This window comes from Panthera tigris, chromosome D3, assembly GCF_018350195.1.
Source record: "Panthera tigris isolate Pti1 chromosome D3, P.tigris_Pti1_mat1.1, whole genome shotgun sequence".
NCBI lineage: Eukaryota > Metazoa > Chordata > Mammalia > Carnivora > Felidae > Panthera > Panthera tigris.
The window spans coordinates 15,846,744-15,874,538 of NC_056671.1; the positions used below are offsets into that span (position 1 = coordinate 15,846,744).

A 27,795-nucleotide genomic window follows, 5' to 3' on the forward strand; every position below is an offset into this window, starting at 1 on the left:
ATGACCTGAGCCGAAGTCGGATGCTTAACCGACTAAGCTACCCAGGCACCCCTCTGTATTTTTTTTTTTTTAATTAAAAATAACCAAAAGTAACACCAGGGGTAAAAAAAACAAACAAACAAAAACAAAAAAAAAGGGGGGGGCAGGGGGATGACCAGGGTGGTGACGATGCTGATACTGCGTGGGCATGTACGTGTTTGGTTCTCCAAAAAAGGAGCAGAAAAGACCAACCGAATCAATAAGAGGATCATCAAAAAATTAAAAGCCTCCTTTAATTGTCTGATTTGGAAGCAGAAGAGGCAATATTTGAGATGTAATGACCAAGGTCTGATTCTCAGGAACACAAAAACTGAGTTAAAGACTTTGTCCAAAAACATAATGAAAATGTGATGTGCTTTTAAAAGGAAACAGATAAGCTCGCGTTTTTTCTGATCAGTGAATTAATAATAATTGAATTGAAATAATAATTTCAACAATTGAAATAATAACTGAATTTAACAGCTCTTCTATGGAAAATGATTTAAAATACTAGATAAAACACAGAAAACATTTTCCCAAAAGTTGGCAAGAGAGTAAGAAACTAGATACTAAAATCCTAAGTGAAAGCAGAAACCTGGAGAGTTAAGAAGGACACAAGCTGTTTTTAACTTGAGGCATTTGCTGAACCAAATAAACTCGAGCTTCATTTTTAATAGCTTCAAAGAGTAAGAAGATAGAGAAATCTGAGCCCAGAACCACTCCCAAAGGGGGCACACATCTGCGTTCAAAGTCTCAAAGAATTCTCATTAATAATTTTCAAAGGAAAATGAGCAGCTGACCAAGCACACAAGAAGACAGGCACCATGAGAAACAACGAAGAAAAACAGTGGAGCAGAAACAGACCTTCAGACAGAACAGATATTGGAATTATCAGATAAAGAACATAAAAAACTATGCTAATGTGTTTAAAGAAACAGAAGACAAGCTTTAAAATGAATGTAGGGAATAGAAAATTATTGTCTTAAATAATCTAGTAAACTTGCAAAAGAGCCAAATAAAAGGTTTAGAAACCAAAAATACAGTAACTGAAATGTAAAACTCACTGGTAGGTTTAACAGCAGATTTGACAGGTAAGAATTAGTAAACTAGAAAATCAGCCAGAACTTACCCACAATGTGCACCAAAAGAGAAAGAAATGGAAAAATATGAAAAAAGTTAGAGGTGATGCCTTCTCAAATTCTCAAAAAGGAAGAAGGAAGGAGAAGAGACAATATGGGAGATATAGTGACCAGTGATTTTCCAGAATTGATAAAAGATAGGGGCACCTGGGTGGCTCAGTCAGTTAAGCATCCAACTCCGGCTCAGGTCATGATCTCACGGTTCATGTGTTCAAGCCCTGGGTCCGGCTCTGTGCTGACAGCTCAACGCCTGGAGCCTGCTTCAGATTCTGTGTCTCCCTGTCTCTTTCTGTCCCTCCGCCACTTGCACTCTGCCTCTGTCTCTCTCTCAAAACTAAACATTAAAAAAATTTTGTTAAATTTAAAAGATACCAATATATTTAAAAGTCCTGTTTATCTCAAGCAAGATAAATAATAAATCTGCATTTAGATGCATCACACCAAAAACTTTAGAAAACAAAAGACAGAGCAAAATTTTAAAACCAGCCAAAGAAAAAAGATCAACACTTTCAAAGTAAGCAACAGTTAGACTGACAGCTGACTTCTCATTAGCAATAATAGAAGCCAAAAGTCGATGGGATGTTATTTTCAAAGGATGTTCTAAGAAATCACTGCCAACGCAGAATTCTGTCCCCAGTCAAAACACCTTTCAAGAATGAGGATGATACAAAGATTCTTTCAGACACACAGAACAGAGAACTTGTCACCAGCAGGTCTTCACTCAAGAAAGTCATCTGGGATATACTTTAAACAAAAGGAAAAGGATCAGGTCTGAGATGCCGGAAGGAAATTAAAAGCAAAGAATGGTGAGTCTGTGGCTAAATCTAAATTACCATGGACCAAATGACAGTGGGGTGAAAATATGTTAAAGACAGAACTGAGACTAATAACAAATTTTTTTAAAAAATTGTTTTTGAACATTGCATATCAAGACCCCCACATGGGTAACACCCCGAAACCACCCACCATGGCCTGAGGACAGCATTCACCCCAAACAGTCCTCTAGTCTAGCAAGAAGTGACCCAAAGTGCCCAGGAAGCTATGTCGTGCCATAGGAAGAATGCTGGGGGAGATCAGAAAGTGTCTTTACTTTAATTTTTTCTTCGTAGTGCTGTTCTTTCTGTTTCAGGTGCACCTCTAGGTGCTGGGCTGAGACCTGGGCCTCGCGGTGCTTCTCCTCCAGCTCCTGGACACAAAAGAACAGGCGGTCAGGTGTGCAAAGGGGAAGACATAGCTCATGTGTGTAGACATTCACAGGAAACATGACTCTGGCACCGGTACCACAAGCAACAGGCACGTGTTCCTTCGTTACTAGCCCTAAGGCTCTTGGGAAGGAAACCACCACCCATCCTTGGCCCTGGGTTTTCCAGGTCCAAGTAATCACACACATACACACATAGCTGGTGGGCTGGGATCAGAACTCTGTCAGTGTGACAGGTCAGACAAACAAAGGCAGCTCTTCACCTGTGCACAGAGAAATGACAGTCACAAGGCAACATTTGAGAGTTTAGTGCAGCACAAAGCCCCTGACCACTGTCTTGAGCCTCAGGCCATTTTCACTGTCCCTTAAATGAGAAAAGTATCTTTAATTTCTTTTAACTTCCAAATTGCATTTTTATGATAAAAAATATTTTATATTTTCCTGATTATCAACATGGCTGCTCAAGAGCCCTAGCTGTGAAGAAAACTAATGTTACAGTTCAAACACTTGGAAGTTGGAATGATTTTTTTTTCTTTTTTTTAACTGGCGTGTGGAGAATGTGACTGTCTGGGGACATTCACATCATATCACGTTTATAGGATACAGAGCTAATGGAAACAGTAGAACATAAAATACACCGATAATAATGACGTAAATATGTATGCATATATATTAAAGATGGGAAGAGAATTTGGAGGAATATGAATAGTTTGGATTCAATGTTCCCTTCATTCTAAGATTTCTGCTTTTAAACAAAATTGTAATTCATTTGGAAATTATACCAATTCATTTGCTAATGTATCATAAACTGATTCTTACAAAAGGTGGCATTCAATCCACTGAAACACTCTGTAAACTGCAGATATCTGCATCTACATTAATTCTTGTGAATCTGGACCCATTAGTTAATTACTAATATCAAAAGTTATCACTCCAAGTTTTCATCTCTTCACATTGTTTTGAAATTTTTCCTTGAAGTGGAAGTAATTATGAGCATTCTGAAGAATGAGGAAATTATACAGGATGTGCCCATAAAATGGGGAAAAAATACTTTCAGATTCACATGCACATAAAATGTTACTGATTAAGCTTTTGAAATTCTAAAGTCTACAGAACTGACTTTGCTTCGGGGGCCAGTAAAGTGTTCAATTTTAAGAGCAGGTGCACAAGATCTATTGCAATGCAACAGATGTGATCTTGAAAAGTTGAATGTAAACAGGATTTTAATTAATAAAAACATACTTTAAGGGCTTTATGTGCACTAAAGGATCTCCTGCAATGACTTCTTCCATTTAAGCAAAAGATTTTGCTGTCATGAGAACCCCAATTACCTGTTGTGAAAAGTCTTATCAGAATAGCAAATATTTTAAAGCAATTGACATTTGGGGATCTGTTTCCAAGCACCATCATTATATAACAGTATTAAGGACCTCCTTTGCCCGTGTCCTGGATATTTCACAGCCTGTCAGCACATGGTTCTTGAGCAACAGGCACTTTCCGATAAATGAAGGCACAACCACAAAGGTGCTTGGGCAGTTGGCAAGATACCCTTGAACAAAGAAATCTGTTTTGCTCTTTCTTTATGTTAGGAATCACTTGATAATCATCTTTTCTTAGTTTCAGTCCTCCTAAGACAGCACAGGAACGGAAAGCAGAATCTAAAAATAGGTCAAATGCTCAGATACCTGAACCTGAGAACTTTTAACACCCAGTTTCTGATCTATGTATGAATGGCAGTTTACAACACAGAATCCAAAAGTCCAGAGAAGTCTATGCTCCTACATTTTAATTGCAAGTGAATCTTTGGAAAAGTAGATATCCTAAATCTGATTTCTTGGTGGTTTGGCATTTTTTGTTGTTGTTGTCATTTTTTTAAAATGTTAACTTTGCTTATATGTATAAGATCAGACTCTTCGGTCCTGCTATGCAAACACTGTTGTTCGCTGCTACATTTCCAGCTCCTAGAACAGTGCTTGGCACATAGTAGAAGCTCATTAAATATTTGTTGAATGAATGAATGAACACATCGCCATTAAACAGAGAAACACTTTGCAACCACAAGAGACTTAACCACTTTGTTTGCACCAAGCAAGGGATAGAGTGGTGGGATCTTGGTGGGATCTAATTTTACTCACGATAAAATTCACACACTTGACAATCGCCAAGAGAAACTCTGATGAGGGAACAAGAGAACAGAAAGGGCAGACTAACGGTCACATTTGCCTCTGTGTGCAGACGTATATACGAAGACTGTGTGTCAAAGCAAACAATTTAACCAATCTCTCTTTCACCTGTTTGCTCAAGAGCATCCGTATCTTCGTGCATATATGCAAACATAGACAGGCAAAGTTTTGAAGGGCTTGGGGGTAGTTTTGGTATTAAGGGCAGGCCTGTAAGTTGGCCATTCTTGAGTTCATTTGGCTGCAGGTGACTCAATTCCCAGAAGTGATGCAGAGATGACAGAGAGAGGTGCAGGGCCCTGCTCACCGCCTCGCCTCCTTATGGCAGAAAGGAACAGTCACCCACCCCAGAGGGTCCCCTAGGGGCAGGGGGAAGGGACCATGAACAGACTCCATGTCATCACTAAGACTCCCAAACGGGGCACACATTCCTGGCTTGGGGACTGAGATCCAAGGACAGTCCTTTCAAAAAGTTCACCTGCCTGGGACAAAACTGCAACACATCTGCAAGTACTCCCAGAGCCAGGCTTCCTTGATGAAGTTAATCTGGTCACCAGAGCCGAAAACAGAATCATGATGATTTACAAACCTAAAAAAAGACCTGCTACATCTAAGGAAATTAAGGAGGGGGGCGGGGAACAATCCTAATAACGGAATGTGGCAGAGAGAGTGAGTGGGTGAACACGGATCTATGACAAATACTACTCTGAGACAAACAACCCTGCGTGACTAATTTCTTTCTTCTCCAAAAGCAAAAACCTGGGCTTTGGTCTTAAAGGTCTAAATCCCTGCTGTTTTTGTTTTTTTTTTTAAGTTGGCCTCGCAAAGTTAACAGCCATACAAAACTCTGCTGATGGTGGTACGTAAATGCTCCCGTAAAAACGTTTAACGGAAATGACAGAGGATGCGCGTTCGTGTTTTTAAAATGTCAGGCAGTAGCAAACAGAGCAGAAAAGAAATAATTACAGATCTGTTACCGGTGCTGAAACGTCCGACATTTCGTTATTCGTGCTATCCTAGGAATGTGGCAGACACTGAAACCACTTCTCTCCATTCGCCTACTCGGAGATACCTCCCCTGTTGACGGCAGGCCGTTCTTCTTTTCACCCCCTTCCCTCTGCAACCTCTAACCTGTTGGTCTTTTAACTTTTCAGCTTTTGTTCCTGCTCACCAGAATTTTATCAGCCATCTGCTGGATCTGTTGGGATTTTGTCTGGATGTCATCCTTCAGTCTGTTTTCTCTACGCTCCATGGTCTCTAGCCTCTTTACCTTGTTCTCCAGAGAATGGCGGCGTTCCTGTAGATCATGAATCAATCAGAGAGTTTTAATGGAGTAACCGCTATGGGCATAGCGCCTGCACCGAGGGAGAGCGGCCTCAAGAAGCATACGCGCAAGGCAGGAAGAGAAGTCTCGGGCATCCGAAGCAACAGTGAGAAAAAATAAGATTTCTAGAATCCAAGTACTCGGTTGTGTGGGTTACAAGAGTGCATTCATTCATTCAAATATTTACCAAGCACCTACTATCTGCAAAGTATCACACTAGGCATCACGGAAAATACGGAGGCGAAGCCGACATAATTCCTGCCCTTGGAAAAGATAAGACAAACACAAAGAAACATAATATAGGTTAAGACGGGGAAGGGCCATACAGAAAATAGGTACAGAGTGCTGTGGGAGGCTGCAGGCAGGAGAGAGGCCTTTTCACCGAAAGCTGAAGGGAGAAGTCACAGAGATGTGAGCTTTGGAGGGCGGAGGGTGGGAGGTGAGGGTGGAAGGCCCTTCGGATGAAGGCAGATGCATTAGCAGAAATACGGAGGGGTAGGCAGCCAGTTTAGGCCGAGGCGAAGCCTCCCATGGCTCAGCATAAGATGCTTTAGGGGACAGAGTAGCAGAAAAACTGAAAGGGGGCACTTGTGAGTCAAATGGTTCAGAGTCTCATGTACCATGCTGAGGGGTGCACGCAGGGCATAGAGAAGCTCTAAAAGCTTTGGGATGGGGCAGGGGGTGCTGATGAGCCTTGTGTTGAGGCCCATGAGCCTTATATCATATGAGCCAGCTGGGGGGAAGGGAAGACGGGGAGCGGAGGGCCAAGAAATTACTTAGTGTGCTCATCTAAGGGAAAGAAGGCCTGGACCATGAGGAGGCCCACAGAAACGGCAAGCAGGGGTGAAGGGGAGGTGCAGGGGGAGACAGCGTGGCTGGATTTATAGGACTGAGTGGCTCACTGAATGGCAGGGGAGCAAGGAGAAGTCAACGATGTCAAAGTTTCAAGCCAGGGGGTGACCAGATAAATGACAGTGGCCCTGGCTGGCATGAGGAGATTAAGAAGGGAGCCCCACTCGTGGGGGAAGATACTGAGTTCATTCTAGAGTTGATGCACCAGCCGGCACCGAGGCAGGGAAAGCAGAGGGCCCAGCAACAGGGTGGGGGGATGGTTAAATCAACTCCGATCTGTTCTGTGGAACCATCACCGAGGCGGCGGCGGCGGGGAGGCGGAGTGAAGGGCAAGTGTTACTTTTTATTCTATATTCTTCACTACTGTTCAAATTTTTTACAACAAGATGATACTCATGTGTTCCCTGTATAATTATTTCAAAGATTTCAACAACAACAACAACAACAACAAAGAATTCGAGGGAGAGAAGAGGCCCAAAATCTAGGCCTGGGGGCCATCGACACACGGGTAACAGGTGAAGCCTTGAAAAATAATGTCATTAACACCATGGGGAAGAGGCAAGGAAAAACAAGGGTGCAGAGGGAAGAAAACTCAGGATGGAATTACACTTCATCTACTGAACATAAATCCTCGCAGCATAGTGAGGTCCGAGGAAAACAGAAAGGCAAAGCTTTTAGCAGAACATCTTTCTACCTGAAGCTGCTGTGACCCATCTCTTTTTCCCTTTTGGGGAAAACATTGCCACTCCTCTCAGGCTTCAAAGGATTTGCAGAAGGGAAAGTGGTTTGGTCAGACATAAGCGAGAGGTGGTTCTGCAGTGTCTTTCCCTCCGCACGGCCCAAAGCTGGTCAGCAGCTCACAGGCGGCCACACCGGGACCCAGGCTCAGTCCACCGCGGGCTGAGGTCCCCTGCTCACCTCGGCCTCCACCAGCTTCTTTTTTATGCCTTCAGAGGAGTCCTCACGGTTCTGCAGCTTCTCCAGCTCACGCTCGGCTCGCTCCTTTGCCTGGCGGATATTCTGCAGCAGCTCAGTGGCCTCTGTGCTGGCTTTTACAGCCTGCCCGGAGAGGAGGGACAGGAGACAGATGGCCAGATTTACTCACACGAAAAGATGGTGACAATCTCCTCAACAAGAAAAGTCAGGTAATACGAAGTATATATGTATCATATCCCTTTTCAAAACCTGTAAACATTCACTTGATTCTGTATTTTTGTCTATGCCCAAGCGCACTTATATATATTTTGAACATCACTGAATTTGGAATGCATCTTACAGTTAAAATGGACAGCAATTTTTCCTTCTTGGGGTGCGCAGATAAAGGTGTATCTGATGATCATTAGTACCTTAGCTTCAGTGCAACGTAGTAAATGTAAACAAAAAGGGTCTAGTGGACTTATCTGCCCAGGTGTTAATGCCTCACAGCATTAATTTTCACCTTACTTAATTATCTCCTTTGCTAATTAGGGATTTTTTTTTTTACTACTTTTATAAGAAAACAAAATAAAAACTATACTTTAAACTTTTTTTTCAAATAAATACCTGTCAAAGGATACAACAGCCACAGATGCACTGGTAATTCATAAATCTGTGCTTGAAAAAAAAAAAACAGCTAAACCTTTGGAAGTTAATTTTCATTTGGGTCTTAACTATACTGTAGCTCTTATAGCATCAGAGCAAAGATCTGAGCATAAGAAACCAATAGTCTCACACTTATCTGCTTTGAAATATGATTTCTAAAAAGCAAAAACTGCAAAGAAAATTTGAACACTAGCACCATCCAATATGGGAGTCACTAGCTAGACATGGCCCCTGAGCACTTACAAAGTGGTTGGTGTGACTGGAAAATTGATCTTCAGTTTTACTTATGTTTTAATTCATTTAAAAGATGAAACGGTGTAAATATTTTAGTATTGACACATGCAGCAATGATATTTTGGATATATCAGATTAAAAAACTGTATCAAATAACTTCATCTGTTTCTTTTTGCCTTTTTAATGTGGCTACTAGAAAATTTAAAACTACACCAGGAGCTGACATGTGTGGTTGGCATCACACTTGTAGTGTAGAACACAGTTCTAGACAGAAACATGAATCCTCATACAAACTTCTAGCTGAAAGAGGATGGTAGAGGCTTTCATCACTGAGCTCAAGGGTAGGTAAGAAGGGGCGGATTAAGGGATAAAGAAAATGTGGTCTATCCACACAGTGGAATATCACACGGTCTTTATTTATTTTTAAGTTTATTTATTTATTTTTGAGAGAGAGACAGAGTGCAAGCTGGTAAGGGGCAGAGAGAGAGGGAGACACAGAATCCGAAGCAGGCTCCAGGCTCCGAGCTGTCGGCACAGAGCCCAACCCATTAACCGTGAGATCATGACCAGAGCCGAAGTCGGATGCCCAACCAGCTGAGCCACCCAGGCACCACACATAGCCTTTCAAAAGAAGGAAATCCTGGGGCGCCTGGGTGGCTCAGTCGGAGAAGCGTCCCACTCTTGATTTCGGCTCAGGTCATGATCTCACGCTTCCTGAGATCAAGCCCCATGTCAGGCTCTGCGCTGGCAGTGCGGAACCTGCTTGAGATTCTCTCTCTCTCTCTCTCTCTCTCTCTCTCTCTCTCTCTCTCAAAATGAATAAATAAACATTAAAAAAAAAAAAAAAAAAAGGAAATCCTGTCACACTACAATGTGGATGGACCTCAAGGACATCACGTTAAGCAAAATAAGCCAGTTAACAAAAGAACAAATATTGTATGATACTACTCATATGAAGTATCTGAGGCAGTCCACATCACAGAAACAGAGGGAGAACGGTGGTTTACCAAAGGCTAGGGAGAGGAAGGAAGGAGAATTAGCAGGTAAAGAGTCAGTTTGGCAAGATGGAAAAAGTTCTAGGGATTCACTGCACAACACAACAATGTGAATATCCACGACACTACCAAACTCTATACTTAAAATGACAGCACTTCAGAGACAGTGAATTTAGTGTTACGTGCTTTTTAACCACAACTTAAAAGAAAAAAGTAAGAAGAGGCTCTATTAAACCAGGCCAGGAAACACATTCGCATTCCTGATGCGACAGGCATGTCTCAGAATCACATTCATTCCGGTCTTTTCGTTGGCATTTCCAGTGTTTGGCTGAGAGGAGGGTCATTAGCCACCAATGCACAGGATGGTGTAAGCCAAACGCACCCCCTCCCCCACCCCGAGCTGACTCCCCAGTTCCCCCCAGCCCTCCAGTGGGCAGGAATGCTGCCCACAGTTTCTCACCGAAAGCAGTTTGGGTCACGAACAACACCTGCCTCTCTTACAAATGTGCAGAACGGGGAGCCTGGCCCCCTGAAGGGAAAGAAGCTGGCCTCTTGGCCTCTTGGGTTCTGTCGTAGTATAATTAGAACTTTTACTTGAGTGTCTCGCACAGCTTGGTTTTTAAAAATAAACACTGCTGACATGTCTCAAAAGGAAAAAAAAACTATATTCAGAGCTCTGATATTTTCAGGTAATAGCTCACTCCCCCTTCATTTTCCTCGGTGCTGGCTGACTAATTCGGTCTCTCTCATCTTTCAGGCTCCGGGACAAGGCAACGAAAAGTATTTGGAAATGAGGGGTAAGTTCCCCCAAAAAATCACCTCAGGCTTACCTTTTCCAGCTTGTCTTGGAGCTCCTGAATTTTGAGCTGTTGCTCAGCATTGATCTATAATTAAAATCCCAGGAAATAAAGCAAAAGGTAAATTGGCATTAACGTCTTGCTACATTTAGCGCAGTTCTATTTTCTGAAGGTTTCTCTAGGGTCTTTTTGTTCTGTTTTCCAGTGCCTACTAATAGAGAGGAAGACCAGTGGCCTATCAGAGAAGCCTTTGAATGTCCCAATGCAAACCTCCATGCTGACAATCTCCCTAGAACCAACAACATACATACGGCAAGAGAATTGAAGTTGCCGGTGCCTTAAGACTATAGAAATTTTCACGTGTGTTTTCCTAAGAGTCTCGGTTTGTATGTTACTCTGATTGGGCATGATAAAAAATGAGGTGTCTTGTACCCCTCCTGGAACCATACCTAAGTTAAACATGCTTGCCCACAGATTGGCCATCAAAATAAACCTAGAAGAGAGTTCTCGGTCCATTGCAAAAGCATTCTTAACCAATGACTGGCCATGGAGAATAGCATTTAAAAGATTATCTACCAAAAATAGCGACACCAATAATGGAAAATACCTTCTCTAGTTTGGAATATTCTCCCACTTCAGGCTTCCCTTGATCCTTAGCCTGTAATTTAAGAGATAAAACATATTGGGAAATCTCAAGAGCCTTAAAGTCGTATAAAGACAACACCGCCTGCTGTACTTTCTACCAAGAAATAGAAATTATTTGGCCGTTTTCTGTGGCCAAATAATGATGATGATGATAAATAAGTTATCTTCTATAAATAAGGACCAGGAGCTTTGCAGAGTATTCCATTATTCCCCAAACGTACACTGATTAAGCTAGTATTCCCTTTATTCTTGCAAAGACCATCCAGGAGTCTACCCCCCAAAACAGCCTTCTGGCAGGTGGCTGGCTACCTTCATCAGTTTATGCTGACATTCTGTGGCTTTCCGCTTGAACTCTTCAGCAGCGAGCCGAGACTCTCTCAACTCCGATTCATAGAGATCACTCCGTCTCCTCGCTGAAACGAGGTCCTCTTCCAGCTGATTCATCATTAACCTCATTTCTTCCACTTGAGCCTGGTACTCCTAAAGAGCAGGCAAGGGAAGAAGGACGAACTTTAGAACTCCTAAAAGAAAAGACAGGCAGTGAAGACAGAAGACCACGGACCACGGAGGGAAGATGCACATTGAAGGCTGACTGGCAGAGAAGAGACCTGGGGAAAAGGTGGACAGCGACAGGCAGAAGGGAGAGGTGTGGGGAGGGTGAGGAGGAAGCAAAGAACATTAAATCCCTCAACTATTTTAACGTAGATCATGTATCATTAGTAACACCCTTTGGAACACATGTGCCTGTACCTAATAAGATCCCCTGAGCAAATAATACTGCACAAGTAGCACAGAACCTTAAGGCATCTGCAACACAGGAGAGCTGAAAGGGATGTTCTTTAAACCACCAGGATAAACTGCTTACATGTAGCTTTCCTCCAAGGGTAATCATTTATATAGATTTGTCCTTTAGAAGTCATGTGATCCTAACACAATTAGATATGGTACTAGTTTTAAAATTAACCTTTCAGGCTGCACACGGGGATAATTGGAAATCTCCGTGGAAAGACTCTTGGAAGGTGAAACTCATCATGTCGGTTTCTCACCATTAATTTCTCTGGGCCCAAAACTGAATGATGAACTTAACGTTGCTCTTGAAATGCAAGTCACCCAGAAATCTGGAAGAGTCAGAAAGCACTGGCTCTGGTCAAAATAACTTGTGAGGACAACTCCGGAGAAAGAATTATCTTTTTCCCTTGAGCAAACCTCTAAAGTGATCCAAACAGCCTGACCTTTTCCAAAATGAATTTCTAAAATCAAAACAGAACATTTGAATTGGTTTTTCAAAAATTGGATTTACCAGGAGAAATGGGCAGTGGTTTTGAAAACTTTGGGGCGAAGTATGAAAATATTCTCTGTTAGCAAAACCAAAGCTTATGCATATTAGGATTTGAATGAGAATGGAGCCAGTCAAAGGTGCCTTGAGGCAGGGGTAGGGATACAAAACGAAAAGAACAAGGAATTGAATCAAGACTATCTTTGATACCCACAATATACATCTCTAAGATCTGTTCTCCCAAGAAATAATTGAAGCGGTATCACTTGAACAAGGACATGTTAACCAGTAAAAACAATAATTGGTTTTTTCAGTAGCAGGGTAGAAAGCAAACCTTTCATCCCATTGTACCAAGTAATACCCCCAGATGCACATTAAAGCCGAGGTGATATTCTTGTGAAAATTGGATAGTTTCCATGCAAGCACACCTCTCTGTATAACTGGAAAGGGAAAAAAAAAAATGAGTCCAGAGTGGAGCATGGTCTCATTTCACTCCCTCCCACCTATAAGCATACTATTGTTGAAGGTCAAGCCCAGAAGTCACAGGGCACCAGGTTTTCTGGGTGATGCATACTAAGTGGGTGACACGGGTTATATAACCAAAGGTCTTCATAAGCTGCTCACAATTATCTGAACTGACAGAGTGGAACATGAACCGAATTATGTGAAATGATATATCCTTTATTTACATCTGTTACTTTCTAGACCCCTTGGTCAGAAATGCGCTGTGACTTTTGAAAGGCTCTGGGCACCGTGCCTTCCTGCACCCCTTCCTCCATTAAAAAAAAATGTATTAAAAACTATATTTTGGAGGCATCTGGGTGGCTCAGTCGGTTAAGCGTCTGACTTCGGCTCAGGTCGTGATCTCACGGTTCGTGAATTCGAGCCCCATCTCTGGCTCGCTGTTATCAGTCTGTCAGTGTGGAGCCCACTTCAAATCCTCTGTCCCCCTCTGCCTGCCCCTCCAATGTGCACCACTCTCTCAAAAATAAACCTTTTAAAAAAAAAAAAATCTGTATTTTACAACAGCATTCATATAAAGACAAAAACATTAATATTATCTATGAAAAAGTTCCTTTGACCTAAAAGCTCAACTTTTATCTTCTGATTAAAAAAAAAAAAAGGTAAACATTTTATGGGTCCCTAAAACTACTGTGGCCCTGCTCACAGGCACAAACACCAAGCTGTAGTGGAAGCAAAGTTCTGAGAGAAAATCTTGGGCATCTTTTATCCTCAAGCTCCTTTTTCTGTCTGGAACTTGTCAGTGAGAAGGGAATGTAATTTTCGTGTTTTGTCAAGAGCAAGGACAGAGAGTTGTTCCGTCCCCTCAACGTTTCTCTTTCCTGAGCTGTCAGCACCCAGGGGGAGGAAGGCAAGAATCAGACAACATCTCTATCAGCATTCTGAGCTCTTGGGGTACACAGCTTATTCCACCTCATCTGTTGAGCTGCTGTTATTATGCCGCCCATATCAAGGAAATCCTATAAATCCAACGGCTAACCAAATCCCTGCTTCAGGAAAAAGTCTGAGAGAAAAGAATCAGATCTGTTTCCAAGGAGAGAGAACAGTTGTATCTCAGCATGGGATGGATTGTAGGCCAGCGTTGAGTGGGGTCAAGATGGGGAACCATGGACAACGTTCGAGGTCCACACAAAGTAAGTCTTCTGAATGGAGCCTCAGATATCATAGGAAGATAGTATCAGACATAGTCCTATTCAGTCAGAAATCCCAAAACACCAGTGCCTTCTGTGTGACCCAGACTTCCACTTCCCTTCCTGAGGAAGGGCAAAGGGCATCAGTCATCTCTAGTAATGGTGCCTGAATCCAACTGTCATGTAAGGCTCTTAGGTGTTTTTATTTTACACCAAATGCAAACACTCTACAGGGGGTAGCTAAGCAGAAGCAAAATGTTTAGAAAATAAAATAATAAATAGCTGTATGGAAATTAGCTTTTGAGAGAAACAGTAGGGAATAAATGCCAAATCTGGGAGGAATGGACATGCTGCAAACCAACTACTATGGGTCTGCTGAAGAGCAGGAAATGCTTGCTCCTGGACTGCAGACATCCCGGTCTCCCAAAACTCACTTTAATAGATCCATCTTCCGATGAGAAATAAAATCCGAAACTGAGAAGTTTTCTGTCCCCCCCCCCCCCCCCCGCCCCGCCGAACTTTTAGCGATCATTAAATCTAAACCTCCACATGTATGCCAACTGTGGTATGAATCATCAAAGACAGTTCTTTGAACTCAACCACCAGCATGTACCTTTTCAAAATGTCCTGATAATTCAGTTTCTATGGAATTCACGGACACCAGCTGCTCCCTCTGCTGGCCAAATGCAGCTTTCATTTCCCCAGGATGTCACCAAAAAGCAAATCTCCAAAACACATTGAACTAATGGGAGAAAAAGAATCCTATCTCTTGAAACTTTTAGGATGAAAAACTGTGTTGATAAAAGGGGCAATGAGTCAACTGTCAGAGCAGATTTTTCAAACTCTCTGTAACCTTCAAAATCTCTAAGATTAGTATTGGTGTTCAGAACAGATTGCAACATTTCCTTTGCAGGTTATTTATAACATCTTTATCAAGCAGGAGGATATTAACTAACCACTTTAAAATATTAAGGTGATAAAGAGATCATGCCAACAAAGTCCCCAAAACAATCATTCCATCTTTAAAGAAGAGTTAATGGATCGAATGATTTGCAGGAGTCTCCTGTATTAGCAAGTTTGTGCCACCCAGAGACGAAAATGTTCATTGCCATCACTGCTTCCATTAGGTTTCCTGAAATGAATGAGAGTTGCCTGGCAGCTGATAATTCAGCTCTCCAATTGCTCAGTGCCATCTCTTCATTAAAGTTTCTATTTACAGTTTCTTCAAAGGACAGAAAAATCCATGCTAAAAAGGAAACAATGAGGCGAAGTAAAAATGAACCATCTAAAAAGAAAACCCTTTTAGAAAGGAAAAGAGAGAGAGAGGGAGAGTAAGCTTTTTAAACATCTTGATTCTCTTTTCTGAACACTCAGGGGATGGCTTTCTGCACTCAGATTCCCCGCGTTAATTCTGACTCGGCTTTCGCTGCTCAGACTCTTCTTCTGTATCTTTACAGACGCTACGACTTATCCTGTCTTTTCCCAAAAACTTAAAGTGCATCTGAGAAGCTATGTAAAAGTATTTCATTTTTTTGGTGGTCTAAAGCAGAGATTGGCAAACTTTTTCTCTAAAAAGCCAGACAGTCAGCCATCTCTGCTTTGTAGGCCATATGGTCTTTGTCACCACTACCCACCCCTGCCATTGTAGTGTGATAAGCAGCCATGGACACCACATAAATGAATGGGCACGGCTGTGTTCCGATAAAACTTTGTTTATGGATGCTGAACCAAGCACCCACATAATTTTCCATATAATTTTCACATGTCTTGAAATATTCTTCTTTTCTTTTCTTTTTCCCCCCCTAACCAGTTAAAAATGCAAAAATCAATCTGAGCGTGTGGCCATGGAAAACAGGTGGTGAGCCAGATTCGCCCCATAGGCCGCAGTTTGGCCACCTTTGTTCTAAACCTACACCTTTAAGTGAAATGAGTAGCCAGGATGGGGTGCAGACCTCAAAAGGAGCTAGAACACGCGCTCCACCATTTACATAAACCATGGAGAATCTAGTTTTCAAATGACCTACATAGCTCTCTCTCCTCCTCCCAACCCCCGCTTCCCTCTCTCCACCCTCCCCCCCACCCGCCACCCGCCCAAACACGCCGCTCTTGGAATCAGAGGTCCGAGGTGCAGCCATGCTCCCCAGCATCAGGTCATACCTGCTCTTTGATTTCCTGGAGCTTCCGGCTCTGCTCTCTGATGTCATGGAGAAGCTGAAGCGCTTTGTCATCCTCCTGGGACACCTCCATCCGTGCTTGCTCCAAACTTCGCTTTAAGCTCTAAGGAAAGCAAAAATTTTAATAGGGATGCCCTGTGGTGCCTGCTCTGTTTGAAAAGATTCATTAAGGGAGCTGCAAGCTGCTTCGCGGACACCAAGACGGTTTCGGGTGACGGAGCAAAGTTGACAACTTCCAGTTGGTTGCTGGCTCCGGTTTTCATCCTGTAAAAACCCCTTGGTTCAAGAATCATCATCTCAACCTTGTGACCACGTGGGTCCAGCCTGAAACTTCATCACAACCTGCCTCCTACCGCCATCTACCTGTCCTACCAGATACTTACTTGTACGTTCAGGACTAAAAACCAATGAGGTCCCTTAGCCTTTTGTTAAACCACCATGGGGACAGCTACAGAGTCTTTTCTGGAATATCATTTATTAGAGGGCTCTCCGGTATAGGTCCCTCTTTCAAAGCAGCAATGACTTCCTTCTTCCCTAGTTGTCATTTAAGACTCCAAGAAGTCTATTTCCACCTCCTGGCTTACGTCTCCTGGACACCTTTCATCCATAAGGTTCCCTCAATGCTTCAGTGGCACTGAAATACATATCTGAAATACAACTTCACCCACCACTGAAAGGCAGCCAAATCTGGAATGGAAACATAGCAGTTATTCTTAATCAGCCACGTTCTATAGATTTCCTTCTCCCTTGTGAAAAAAACTTGAAAAATGTGGGATTCAACTTCTTAAGACTGTTTAATTGGCCACATTAAAAAAAACACCTGAATGAAAAATTTAACGAGACAATGGAGAAGACAGTCTACTCTTGTGAAGGAAAGGAGAAAAAAAAAAAAAGTCACATGGTAAATAATGACAGAGGGTCTGGGTTTTTACAGGCTGAGTCTTCTTGTTGCTACACTGGTTCTAGGCGATGGAAAACTGATCTTGGGCGGATTTGTTTGTTTAAGAGTTGGGTTCCTGAGGCTGATCGTGTTGGACAGGATATAGACCAGAGAGGTTGGGGTGGGAGGTGTTAGGACCCTCTGTAGCTCACTGCGGTGACAACTATGACAGTATCCAGGCTCCGCAGCCTACCTGGACTCCTGGAGCCCAGTCTCGCTGTTCGGGGACCTCCCGCCTGGCTCACTGCCAATCACACACCTTGCCTTTGAATACTCCCTCTCTCTCTACTGTCTGCCATTGGCTGTGATGTGCCTCATGAAGCCGTCATGAAACAGGATGAGACACACACGACAGGAAGTGCCACCTCCGAGGGAAGGGGACTTTGGGGAAGGCTCACACTGCATTCTGTGATGTAGGTAGCAAGGTCCTGCTCCAGGAGGGATCTCTGAGTCTCAGAGGCCTTCAGCTCCACCTCCTTCTGACTAAGCACAGCCTCCACCTCTGACACTCTCCGATGTAACCGGGTCATTTCCTGCTCCATCTGAAACAGACACATCGACAGGTTAAAAGGGCCCGTGGAGGTTCGTCAGGAGCAATCAAATCTCAAGCAGCCGCCGAAACCACCTGGTGGTCTGGGCTGGCGTTAATTCGCCAAAGGTTGGGAAGGAGATACCATCGCTTCTTCGCCCGGGAGTGCACAGTTCTTCGTAAGGACAGTCACCAATGCTAAGTCACTCCTCTCATCCAAGACTCGGTTCACACTTGGTCACTTCTCTAGCCCAGTGAGCAGGGAAGCCACAATCATCATTTTTCACCTGTATGCTTTTTGGGTTTAGTTTGGCTTTCTGCACACGTCACTTTAATTTTATCCCAAATCCATCTTGATCCCCCCCATCTCCTTGCAAAGATCTAGAGGACAAATCCAGGACAGGGCAAGGAGATATGTATTCGTCTGCACTCTTAGGAGTCCCAGGCAAGCAGTGGGTTTTATGAGCTTCCAGAGAGCTGCCCCTAGGCAGGAACAGTGAGCGTTAAGAGACGTTGAGCATAGTCAACACAGTGGCCGCAGTTACATAAGCAGGAGTTTTAAAGGACTAAGAAGAGAGACTTCGCATCACTCAAAGCGGATGGGATGCATCTCGGCCACAGGTGAGGACCCACGCCACCTGCCGGAAGAAGCAGACATCTGGCTGGGTCATGCTGAGGAACGGGCCGTTTTAAATCCAGGGCCTCCTCTGGTTAAGATTTAAAGGATTTACGGCAACGTCAAGGCCTGAATTCATCTCCCTCTGAGCTGCTGGAGGCGAGACTTCAGCGAGGGAGGGAGCGCCTCGCCCGCTGGGTATGGATCAGGTGGCTCAGCGCCAGCAGCGGCCCCGGGCGGATCCCTTGGCATAGATTGACGGGAGGATCCTGGAGCAAGGAGGGAGGCCGGCTGCGGAAATAAATACCTTGTGGCACTTGTCCTGGGAGTCTTGCAGCTCTTTGCTTTTGATGAGAAGTTTCTTTTCCATGGAGCTAGTCTTGGCAGGGGAGTCCAGACTTGACACAACAGACCTAGATACGAAAACCAGCGTTAAGGTGGCCAGCAGATGGTTCTGAAAAAGCCGCTTTCAGAAACTGCGGCAGAGAGGACAGACCTGCCGGAGTTCTGTGGCCGTCAACAGAGCTGGCTTGAGAAGCTTCTGATGACATCAAGGCCACGAGGCACAGAGCTGGACAGAAGCAAAAACTCTGGAGGCAGACAGACCTGGGTGTAAACTCAGTCGCCGCTGACCTGAGGCAATGATTCAGCCTCTCTGAGCCTTGGTTGCCATCTATGAACAGATAGGCACTCTGCACCTGCTCTGTTCCACAAACTGTTCCAGGTCCTGGAACAGCTGTGAACAAGATGCACAAGGCCCCTGCCCTCCTGGAGCTGACATTCACAGAGGGCAGACAGACACACACACACAAAGGTTACAGATGATGTCAAAGAAGGAGACGGGTGATATGGTACGAGAGAGGAAATGGGGTCAGCGGGCCTGGTCTAAGCAAAGGTGACCAGGGAGGGCCTCTCTGAGTGGTGACATCTGAGCTGGGGCCTGATGGGTAAGGAGGTGCCAGCCACCAATTCTCTGGAAAGAAGCAAGCTCCAGGAAGGGGGAAAACGGATGCAAAGGCCCTGAGGCAAGAGTGAGCTAACACAGCATGTGCCTAACAAACGTCATTAGTAACTGTGCTGATCAAATTACTGGCTCTTGTATCCCCAAGCTAGCCAGTTTGGTTCTGTTTCATTTTGTAAAAGCAGCTAATGCATATTACGGTGGGCCCGCCCCCACCACGCCCACGTCCCGATCCCAGGAACTTGTGGATCTGTTACCAGACGCGGCAGAAAGGGACTTTGCAATGGGATTAAGTTAAGGATTCTGAGATGGAGGAGATTATCTTGGATTTACTGGGCAGATGCAACATTATCACAAGGGTCCTTTGAAAACCAAAGCAGAGGAGGAAGGGGATGTGACAACAGAAGTAGGGTCGCAGTCAGAGAGATTGAAGATGCTACACTGCTAGCTTTGAAGGTGGAGGAAGGGGCCTCGAGCCAAAGAAACTGGGCGGCCTCTAGAAGCCAGGAAAGGCAAGGAAACAGATTCTCTCCGAGAGGCTCTGAAGAGTATAGCCTTGTCTGCACCCTGATCTCAGCCCAGCAAAACCCATCTTGGATTCCTGGTCTCCAGAAGTGTAAGGTGATAAATTTGTGCTATTTTACGCCACTTATTTGTGGCGACTTCTTACAGCAGCAACAGGAAACCGGAACACTTCCTGAGCACGGACTACCCACATGGCTCTGGGTCTAATGCTAGCTATGTCTTGACTCTTTCTTCTCTATAGTTCTATGAGGCAGATACGATTTATTATCCTCATTCTATACATGGGGAGGCTGCCAATTAATAAATGGCTCCTGTTGGTCTTCACAGAGAGCTGGAGTGAGTGTGGAGGTTGACTGATGCATCCGACAGAATTCTCAGGGTGAGATCACAAAGCAGGGCAGCATGACCTCCCGAGAGAGGGGTAGAAGGAGGCCCTCTCCACAAAAAGGAGGCACTCACCCACATGTGGACATGTACCTCACACACACTGCCACATCCCTAGAAGCCGTTAGTCATGGGCGGAGAGGATACCCATCACCCAGGGCGGCTGCCCACAGTGGTCGGCACCCTGGACAAGAACACCAGGACCGGTGAAGGGCAGGGCCCAGGGAACAGAAAGGCTCTTGTGCTCAGACAGACGTGCGCAGAGCCCACCGCTGCCCCACACACCCATCTTTGTCGCTTTGGTAACAGACCCGCAGGAGCGGTGGGTCAGTGAGCATTCACTTCTTACCAGCAGGTGAAAGTTCTGCTTTCTGATGCCCAAACTACTTCCCGATCAATATCATGTCCATTTCCTGCGGCAACTCAGACCTTTCACCCTGGCCCAGTGGCAAGGGCTGACATGACAGCGCTGGCTCACTGGACCCCAGGGACAGCTCCCTACATGTGCACTGTAGGGCAGCAAAGTGAATTGACACCCAGAGTCATGCTGCTCTATTCAAAATCTGACTCTGCCACTCACTGAGCCTCAGTCTCCTCATCTGTATAATGGGGATAACTCTCAACCTACTTTAAAGAGTTCGTGTGAGATTAAATGAGCTTATCTCATGGCACAGTGTCTGGCACATTACAAGGGTTCGGTAAATGTCAACCATTACTATTATCATTACCATTTTTATCATCACTACCCATGCAATAGTGTAAATAGCACATGCCTCCCAGGTCTAAAACAGTTGCTTGAAATAGTAAAACTCAGGGGGCTGAAAGTGCTCTGTGCTATTACTCACATTAAAACAAATATTGATTATTCACAAAAATGGGCAAGAGGGATTGAAATCCCAAAATAAATCTTCCTTTTTGTTTTAATATTTATTGTTGAGAGAGAGACAGAGAGAGAGAGAGAGAGAGCGAGCGCACGCGCAAGCTGGTGAGGGGAGAGAGAGAGGGAGACACAGAATCCAAAGCAGGCTCCAGGCTCTGGGCTGTCAGCACAGAGCCCGAGGCAGGTCTCAAACTCACAAACCGCAAGATCACGACCTGGGCCAAAGTTGGACGCTTGACTGACTAAGCCACCCAGGTGCCCCAGAAATAAATCTTTTTTTTGTTTTATTTTATTTTTTTTAAGTTTGAGAGAGAGAGCGCAATAGGGGGAGGGGGAGAGACAGATTGAGAGAATCCCAAGTAGGCTCCATGCTGTCAGCACAGTGCTCAACACGGGGCTTGAACATGACCTGAGCCGAAACCAAGAGTTGGACACTTAACCAATGGAGCCACCCAGGCACCCCCAGAAATAAATCCTTTTTCAGATATTACTTTTGGCTAAAAATTTTAATCAAGTTCTGCAGCTCTCACTAGCCTATTTTCCACCTAAAATCTAGCCAAAACACACACACACACACACACACACACACACACACACACACACACACACAGTTTTTCTTTTCAATCTGAGATGAAATGGGTTGCTTGGTGTGGCCTTGGGTTGTCTTTGCTACTTCCTTTATTCCTGACATCACTCTGGTGGGTAGGCTAGAGAAGACCCAAACCACCTGAGGGAGGGATGGTCCATAGACGGGGTCCTTGGTCCTTTAGTATTCAGGAGGTACTCACATGTCACTCAGTTACACACTGACCTGGGGCAGGGATGACAGATGAGGTCACAACTATCTGCACCTGAGCACAGAACCAGCCCCTTTTAGAAGAACCAAGACAGGGGGTGCGGGATCTTGGGGTGGGAAGTGGCCCCAAAACTTCGATGACACATGGAGGACAGGATCCAGCTGTGTTCAATGTTTAAAGTGCGCTGCTGTGGGGACAAAAGCCGATTGCTTATTCACCACCCCCCGCTCCAAAAAAAAGTGTTTCTAGGTCACTCATTAATGGGGCCAAGAATCCAGGGGACGTGCGCCCCCCACCCACCTGCACTCACAGGAGACAGCGAGACGCCCTCCTTGTCCCTGAGGCCCAACTCCCTCCTTCTATTTTGATAGCTGTTTTGATGCTTGACAAATGTTCACTGTTTAGAAGTTCTAAGTACAGCAATTAAGAGCTCTTCAGAAGCAAAGTGCTAAAGAAAATCTTTCTTTTTTTTTTTTTTTTTTTTTTTTTAAGAATAAATAAAAATCACACCTAAAAAAAGCTACGGTAAGAATGCTGATTCTGAACCCAACTTGTACCAATAATCCCACAGCAGGAATGTGATTGGAGGACAAGGCTGGGGATGGAGGGCAGAAAGGTCAACACAGCTTTCTGGAACTTCCCTGGTCTTCAACCAGTCTGCACATTAGAATCATGTGGAAAGCTTTTATAAAGTACCGATGTCGGGATGCCTGGGTGGATCAGTCAGTTAAGCGTCCGACTTTGGCTCAGGTCATGATCTCGCGGTTCACAAGTTCGAGCCCCCTGTCGGGCTATGTGCTGACAGCTCAGAGCCTGGAGCCTGCTTCTGAGTCTGTGCCTCCCTCTCTCTCTGCCCCTCCCCCGCTCACATTCTGTCTCTCTCCCTGAAATAAACATAAATAAATAAAAAATTAAAAAAATAAAGTAGCGACGTAGGGTAGTAGAAATACTCCATGTGATACTACTATAATGGTGGATACGTGTCGTTACACATTTGTCCAAGCCCACAAAATGCACACCACTAAGGGTGAACCCTAAGGTAAACCATGGACTTTGGGTGATGGTGACATGTCAGTGTAGATTCATCAACTGTAAAAAGAGCACCCCTCTTGGTGTGGGATGTTGATGATGAGGGACACTGTGCATATTTGGGGGCAGGGGGTAAATGGGAAACCTCTGTACCTCTTGTTAACATTGTTGTGAACCTAAACTTGCTCTTAAAAAAATAGTCTTTAAAAAACAAAAATAAAAACAAAAAAAACCCCTGATGTCCAGGGCCCAACCAGACCAATTAAGCCAGAGACTAATTGGGAGTAGGGCCTGGGCAGCACTTTTGTCAAGCTCTCCTGTGATTCTAATGTACAGAGAGGATTGAGAATCATGATGCTAATTAATAAGAATGGACCTGTGATTTAGGGTCTAGGTTTTTAAGACTCATAGTATGACTGTCCCCAACAACTGGCTCCAGGTGGCATTTTTGGCCAGGCCATTTCGTATTGGTGCCTTTTGGTCACTCCTTGAGTGGGAACACAGTTTTGAAGTTAATCATGGTGGGCTATCAATTTCAAAACAATGTACAGATTTCAGACACTGATTTAAGACTATTCCTACCCCCATTTTTAATAAGTCAACTGCAATATACCATTTCCATGAATTACTTCTGTAAAAGAAATATACTAGAGACAAGTATGGCTCAACATATTTGTATTCTATTTATTTTTCACGTAGACACCTAGTTAAGAAAGTCAGAAGTCCTGCCCTCAAACAACTAACACTGCAGGAGAGAGAATTAATGTCACTATTTGTCATCACTAATAGTGCTCATTTATTGAGCACTTAACTATGCATCAGACACTAGATACTTTACAGATTACCTCACTGAACTCACTCAACAATCCAAAGAGGTGGGCATTGTCATCCCATGGCAATGAGGCAAAGGAATAGCTGACCCTATGGCCTCTATGTGCTCCTAGCCCATCAGGATGATGTGGGCACAGGTGTGGTGCAGGAGAGCTGGGTTTTGGTTCAAAGTTGGGCTCTGGAACCCAACAGCCATGGGTTCAAATCCCAACTCCGCTACTACTCGGCTGGACAGCCCCGGACAAACCCAAGAAAAGCAACCTGAGAAAACAGCTGCATAGACCCTGAGAGCTCACAGAAGAAAGGGAAATGGATCACTCAGGGAAGGTAACATCTATCCGTGACTGGCTGTGTGCAATCCTGGGAAGGCAAATCCAAGGCTGAGCCCAGGACAGTCCGGGTGCCCAAGAACATCCATTCAGGTTAGACCACAGCCACCCCCCAAAACAGCTCAACGCACACACAAAAGCAACTCTTCCTCCCTTGTTTGGCAGCTCAGGGGGGTAATTACATAGGAGACAGTACAGACGTTAGAGGCCCGGGCTGGTTCATGCTCCGGGCTCGATGAGATGCAGTACAATGAGGATGCTAATAAAAGAACATGCAGCCTGCCCACACATTGCTTGCCTACTCCTCCTGGCCACATCTCGGATACACAGCCAGTTATACCCATGGAGAGAAAAGGCACTTCTGAGCAGCGGGTGCACGCAGCCACCCACCCACACGCAGCAGTGCTGTCTCTTCAAACATGAAGCCAAGTTTGGGTTTTCCTCTTTTTTCCAGCTTCTATTTTCTAGAAAAATTTACTCTGAAATCAACATCTCGTCCTGATATACACATCTGCTTTATAATTATAGAGGCACAAAGAGTATTAGCAGAGGTAATGGTGTATGACACACAGAGGGAAGGTCGGGCTTGGTCGTTTCCGCTGCAGCAAAAAGAATATTTTCTTAAAATGTGTTAGATGTGACCTAAAAATTGCTTTCCATGTAACTTGAACATTTAAGTACCAATGATAAAAAGAAGTTTTCCCGATGTCTATAATAATCCACAGAACTCAAAAAAAATGCCTTAATACGCTACCAAGAGAATGCTTCATATCAAAAGAAAATACAATCTGTACTTCCATCCTAAAGAAAGTATATGTATTGAGTACTCTCTCATCACTGCTGTAATAATTAAGGTCATGCATAAGCATCAAGCCATCCATTTATTCGCTTAAGAATAGGATCCTAAGACCATAGAAGATGCCACCAGATCACTGAGAGCATAGATCACAAATCACAGATATTCTTGAGATAACCAAGAATGGATACTTGAGTCTAAACCGAGGGGATTCAAAATTAGCTCAGCTGAGGGCCCTACCTTAATTGTGGCCAACAGCACTAAAAATACATGCAACTGCAAGATGTAATATGGTGCAAAAAATAAAACACTCATCAGCATTCTGTTCCAAAAATATATTGGCTTTTAAGATTGAGCATTCTGAAATTTATGAACTAACTTTATAAGCCCATTTCAAAATACACAAGCAGTGTCCGTCATGAACACTTGGAAATATTAAAAATATTGTTCTACTAAAGTTTCAGAGTCTAGCTGGCTTTGGGGCACTCCCACCAACCCACACACATCACATATGCATACACACACACACACACACACACACACACACACACACACACACACACCAGGGCAGTGGTCTCCAGTTGGATTAGAGCATTTGCTTTGGAATGATTGATAGGTAACTCAAGAATCATTTACGGGGCGCCTGGTTGGCTCAGTCGGTTAAGCGTCCAACTTCAGCTCAGGTCACGATCTCACGTTTGTGGCTTTGAGCCCCACGTCGGGCTTTGTGCTGACGGCTCAGAGCCCAGAACCCGCTTCGGATTCTGTGTCTCCCTCTCTCTCTGCCCCTCCCCCACTGGCACTCTGTCCCTCTCTCTCTCAAAAAAATAAAAAAAAAAAAACATAAAAAAAGAATCATTTATTAAAAATCACATTATTAATGAAAGTGTAGACTCGTGATTTCCAATACAGTCTCCACCTCTAAGCCAGTGCTAGCTCTGTGGGTCACCGTCACTGACAGACTTCCACCTCCTCCCTGGATGGCTGCAGTGACCTAACCAACCTCCTCGAGTCCAATTCTTGTTGCCCTTCCATCCACCACACGGCGGTCAATGAGAACCACATCTACCATGTCCCTACTCCAAACCCAAACCTGAAGACCTGTCTTGCCTCAACTCTGACCCCACTCCCCATGCATCCCGAAGCTCCAACTACCCCACTGGGCTCTGTGCTCACTGGATGCCCACAGGCTAGTCCCGGCCTCAGGCACCAGCATGGTCATAGGACCCCTATCCCGGGTTCTAATTTCTTCACAGCCCTCACCATCATCTGAAAATCTTTTATGAACCTATTTATCCTCTGTCTCCCCCAACAGAATGCTAGCTTCTTGAGAGCAAGGACCTTGTCCGTCAGTTACGCCATAAGCCCTAGAACATATTTGTGGAGGGAACCAATGCGTGAATGAAGGGTATGCCAAATATTCCTGTGCACCAGGCAGCCTCAGTTTAAAGGTTACAGTGGCCAAGGGAATCCAAACAAGTCCACCGAATTAACGTTGGCACGATAAAGCTTTCTGGCCCTCGCTCGGGAGATGCCCAGACACGCTGGTTCTAGGACAGCAGTGTCACGATGACACACACACTGTCCCCTCCAGGGGACACTCAAACACTGGAGGGGGCGGGGAGTGCATGACACCCAGGTTGGGCACAGCACCAAGTTCCAGACTCCACTGGAAACCGGATCCGACCAGAAGCCTTGAGCACGTTTTAGGGAAGGAACCGGTTTAGCCAACACATCATGGACTCCATTCAGAGTAAAAAAAATTGGATGGAGATATTAGGACATCTGTCAGGCACCCCACGTGGAGCCTGATTCTCTCAATGGGCAGAAACCAGCAAGATGTCTTTATAAACTCAAGCAGGGAAGAAAGGAGAATTGAAAGTATTCCTAGGCCCATCCTCATCCCCAAAATAACAAGACTACAAAATGGACACTCGCTCCGCTCCAGGTGCTAACGCTACATGCTTTGTGTGTTCCTAGCAGGTGGGCGCTGTAACAACTCCCACTTTATATACCTAAGGGGACTGATGCTGGGAGAATTTAAATGGCCTCATTCACACAGGTGGTGAGAGGCAGAGGCTAGAACCCACATCTACCTGATTCCAAAGCCCGGACTTCTAATGAGTGTACCACAGTCTGTCCCCCGAAATAAAGAATATTTATGTCAACTCTAAAGTTAAACGTGGGAAAAGTTGGCCACTCTCTGCCACACGCAAGGTGCGAACTTTAGTAAGTGACCCAAGCTCCATGAGCAGTATCTGTATCTGTAAAAGATTGGGTGGCTGAGATTAAACGAGAATGTTTGTCAAGCACTTGGAATAGTGTGTGGCGCAGTGAATTTTCAGTCAGATCCACTTTCTCACCTTTATTATTAGGCTAGCCTGCAGGTCCCGCATAATCCAGGGAAATCATGAGTGTTAGAGGCAGAAGAGCGCAGTGGTTCTGGAGGCAGCCAGCTATGGGTCTACGTCTTAGATGTGTTACTACCTGCAAGACCTCAGGAAAAGACCTTACCCCGGCTGAGCCTCAGTGTCCTCATCTGTAAAATGGGGATCACACCTGCTACCTCACAGAGTCATGGCAAGACTGTGAAGACTTTGTGAGCTAATGCATGTAAATGCATTCAGCATAGCTCCGGGCACACAAGAAGTGCTCCATAGAGGACAGCATCCATTAGCACTTGTATAAACTGTGCAGAAGGAATTGGCATAATCCCTGGCTACTTTAGTGTAATTCAATTTGAAAAATGTTCTTTGAAGACCTTCCAAGGGCAAGGCACTTTTTCAGGCAAAAGGTGGAAGACATGGTCCCTGTCCTCAATGAGCACTGAGCAATGTGACCAGGCACAGGGGACAAGAAGGAGGTACGAATGAAAAAGGAAGGCTGGGGGTCTTGGCATACCAGGCTTGAATACCAAGTTCTGGAGTGGCCATTAATTCTGTGCACACTGTGATGCCACTGAAGGTCTGAGCAGGAGAATGACATCATCCAACTTGTGCTTTGGAAGAATTCCATCCTCTGTGAAGAATGGATCAGATCTGGGAAAACTGGAGGCAGAGGAATCGGTTAGGAGACTACTGCAATAGTCCAAGCAAAATTCCATGAGGGGT

The 27,795-nt window shown here is 44.5% G+C and overlaps 1 protein-coding gene across 10 annotated transcripts in view; it reads right to left on the reverse strand.

Annotated features, from left to right (window-relative positions):
* Nucleotides 1-27,795, reverse strand: part of CIT (citron rho-interacting serine/threonine kinase) — a 162,515-nt gene that overhangs the window by 66,672 nt on the left and 68,048 nt on the right. For 8 of the 10 annotated variants that reach the window (XM_042963234.1, XM_015542628.2, XM_015542627.2 and 5 more), the window contains 9 exons: nt 18,461-18,566; nt 17,407-17,550; nt 16,052-16,171; nt 11,276-11,446; nt 10,929-10,979; nt 10,355-10,408; nt 7,633-7,773; nt 5,710-5,835; nt 2,248-2,343 (listed from right to left, as the gene is read on the reverse strand). In XM_042963234.1, coding sequence (XP_042819168.1) covers nt 2,248-2,343; nt 5,710-5,835; nt 7,633-7,773; nt 10,355-10,408; nt 10,929-10,979; nt 11,276-11,446; nt 16,052-16,171; nt 17,407-17,550; nt 18,461-18,566 — 1,009 coding nt within the window. The remainder of the gene's footprint in view (nt 1-2,247; nt 2,344-5,709; nt 5,836-7,632; nt 7,774-10,354; nt 10,409-10,928; nt 10,980-11,275; nt 11,447-16,051; nt 16,172-17,406; nt 17,551-18,460; nt 18,567-27,795) is intronic. The other 2 variants (XM_015542629.2, XM_042963239.1) reach the window with 1 other exon arrangement.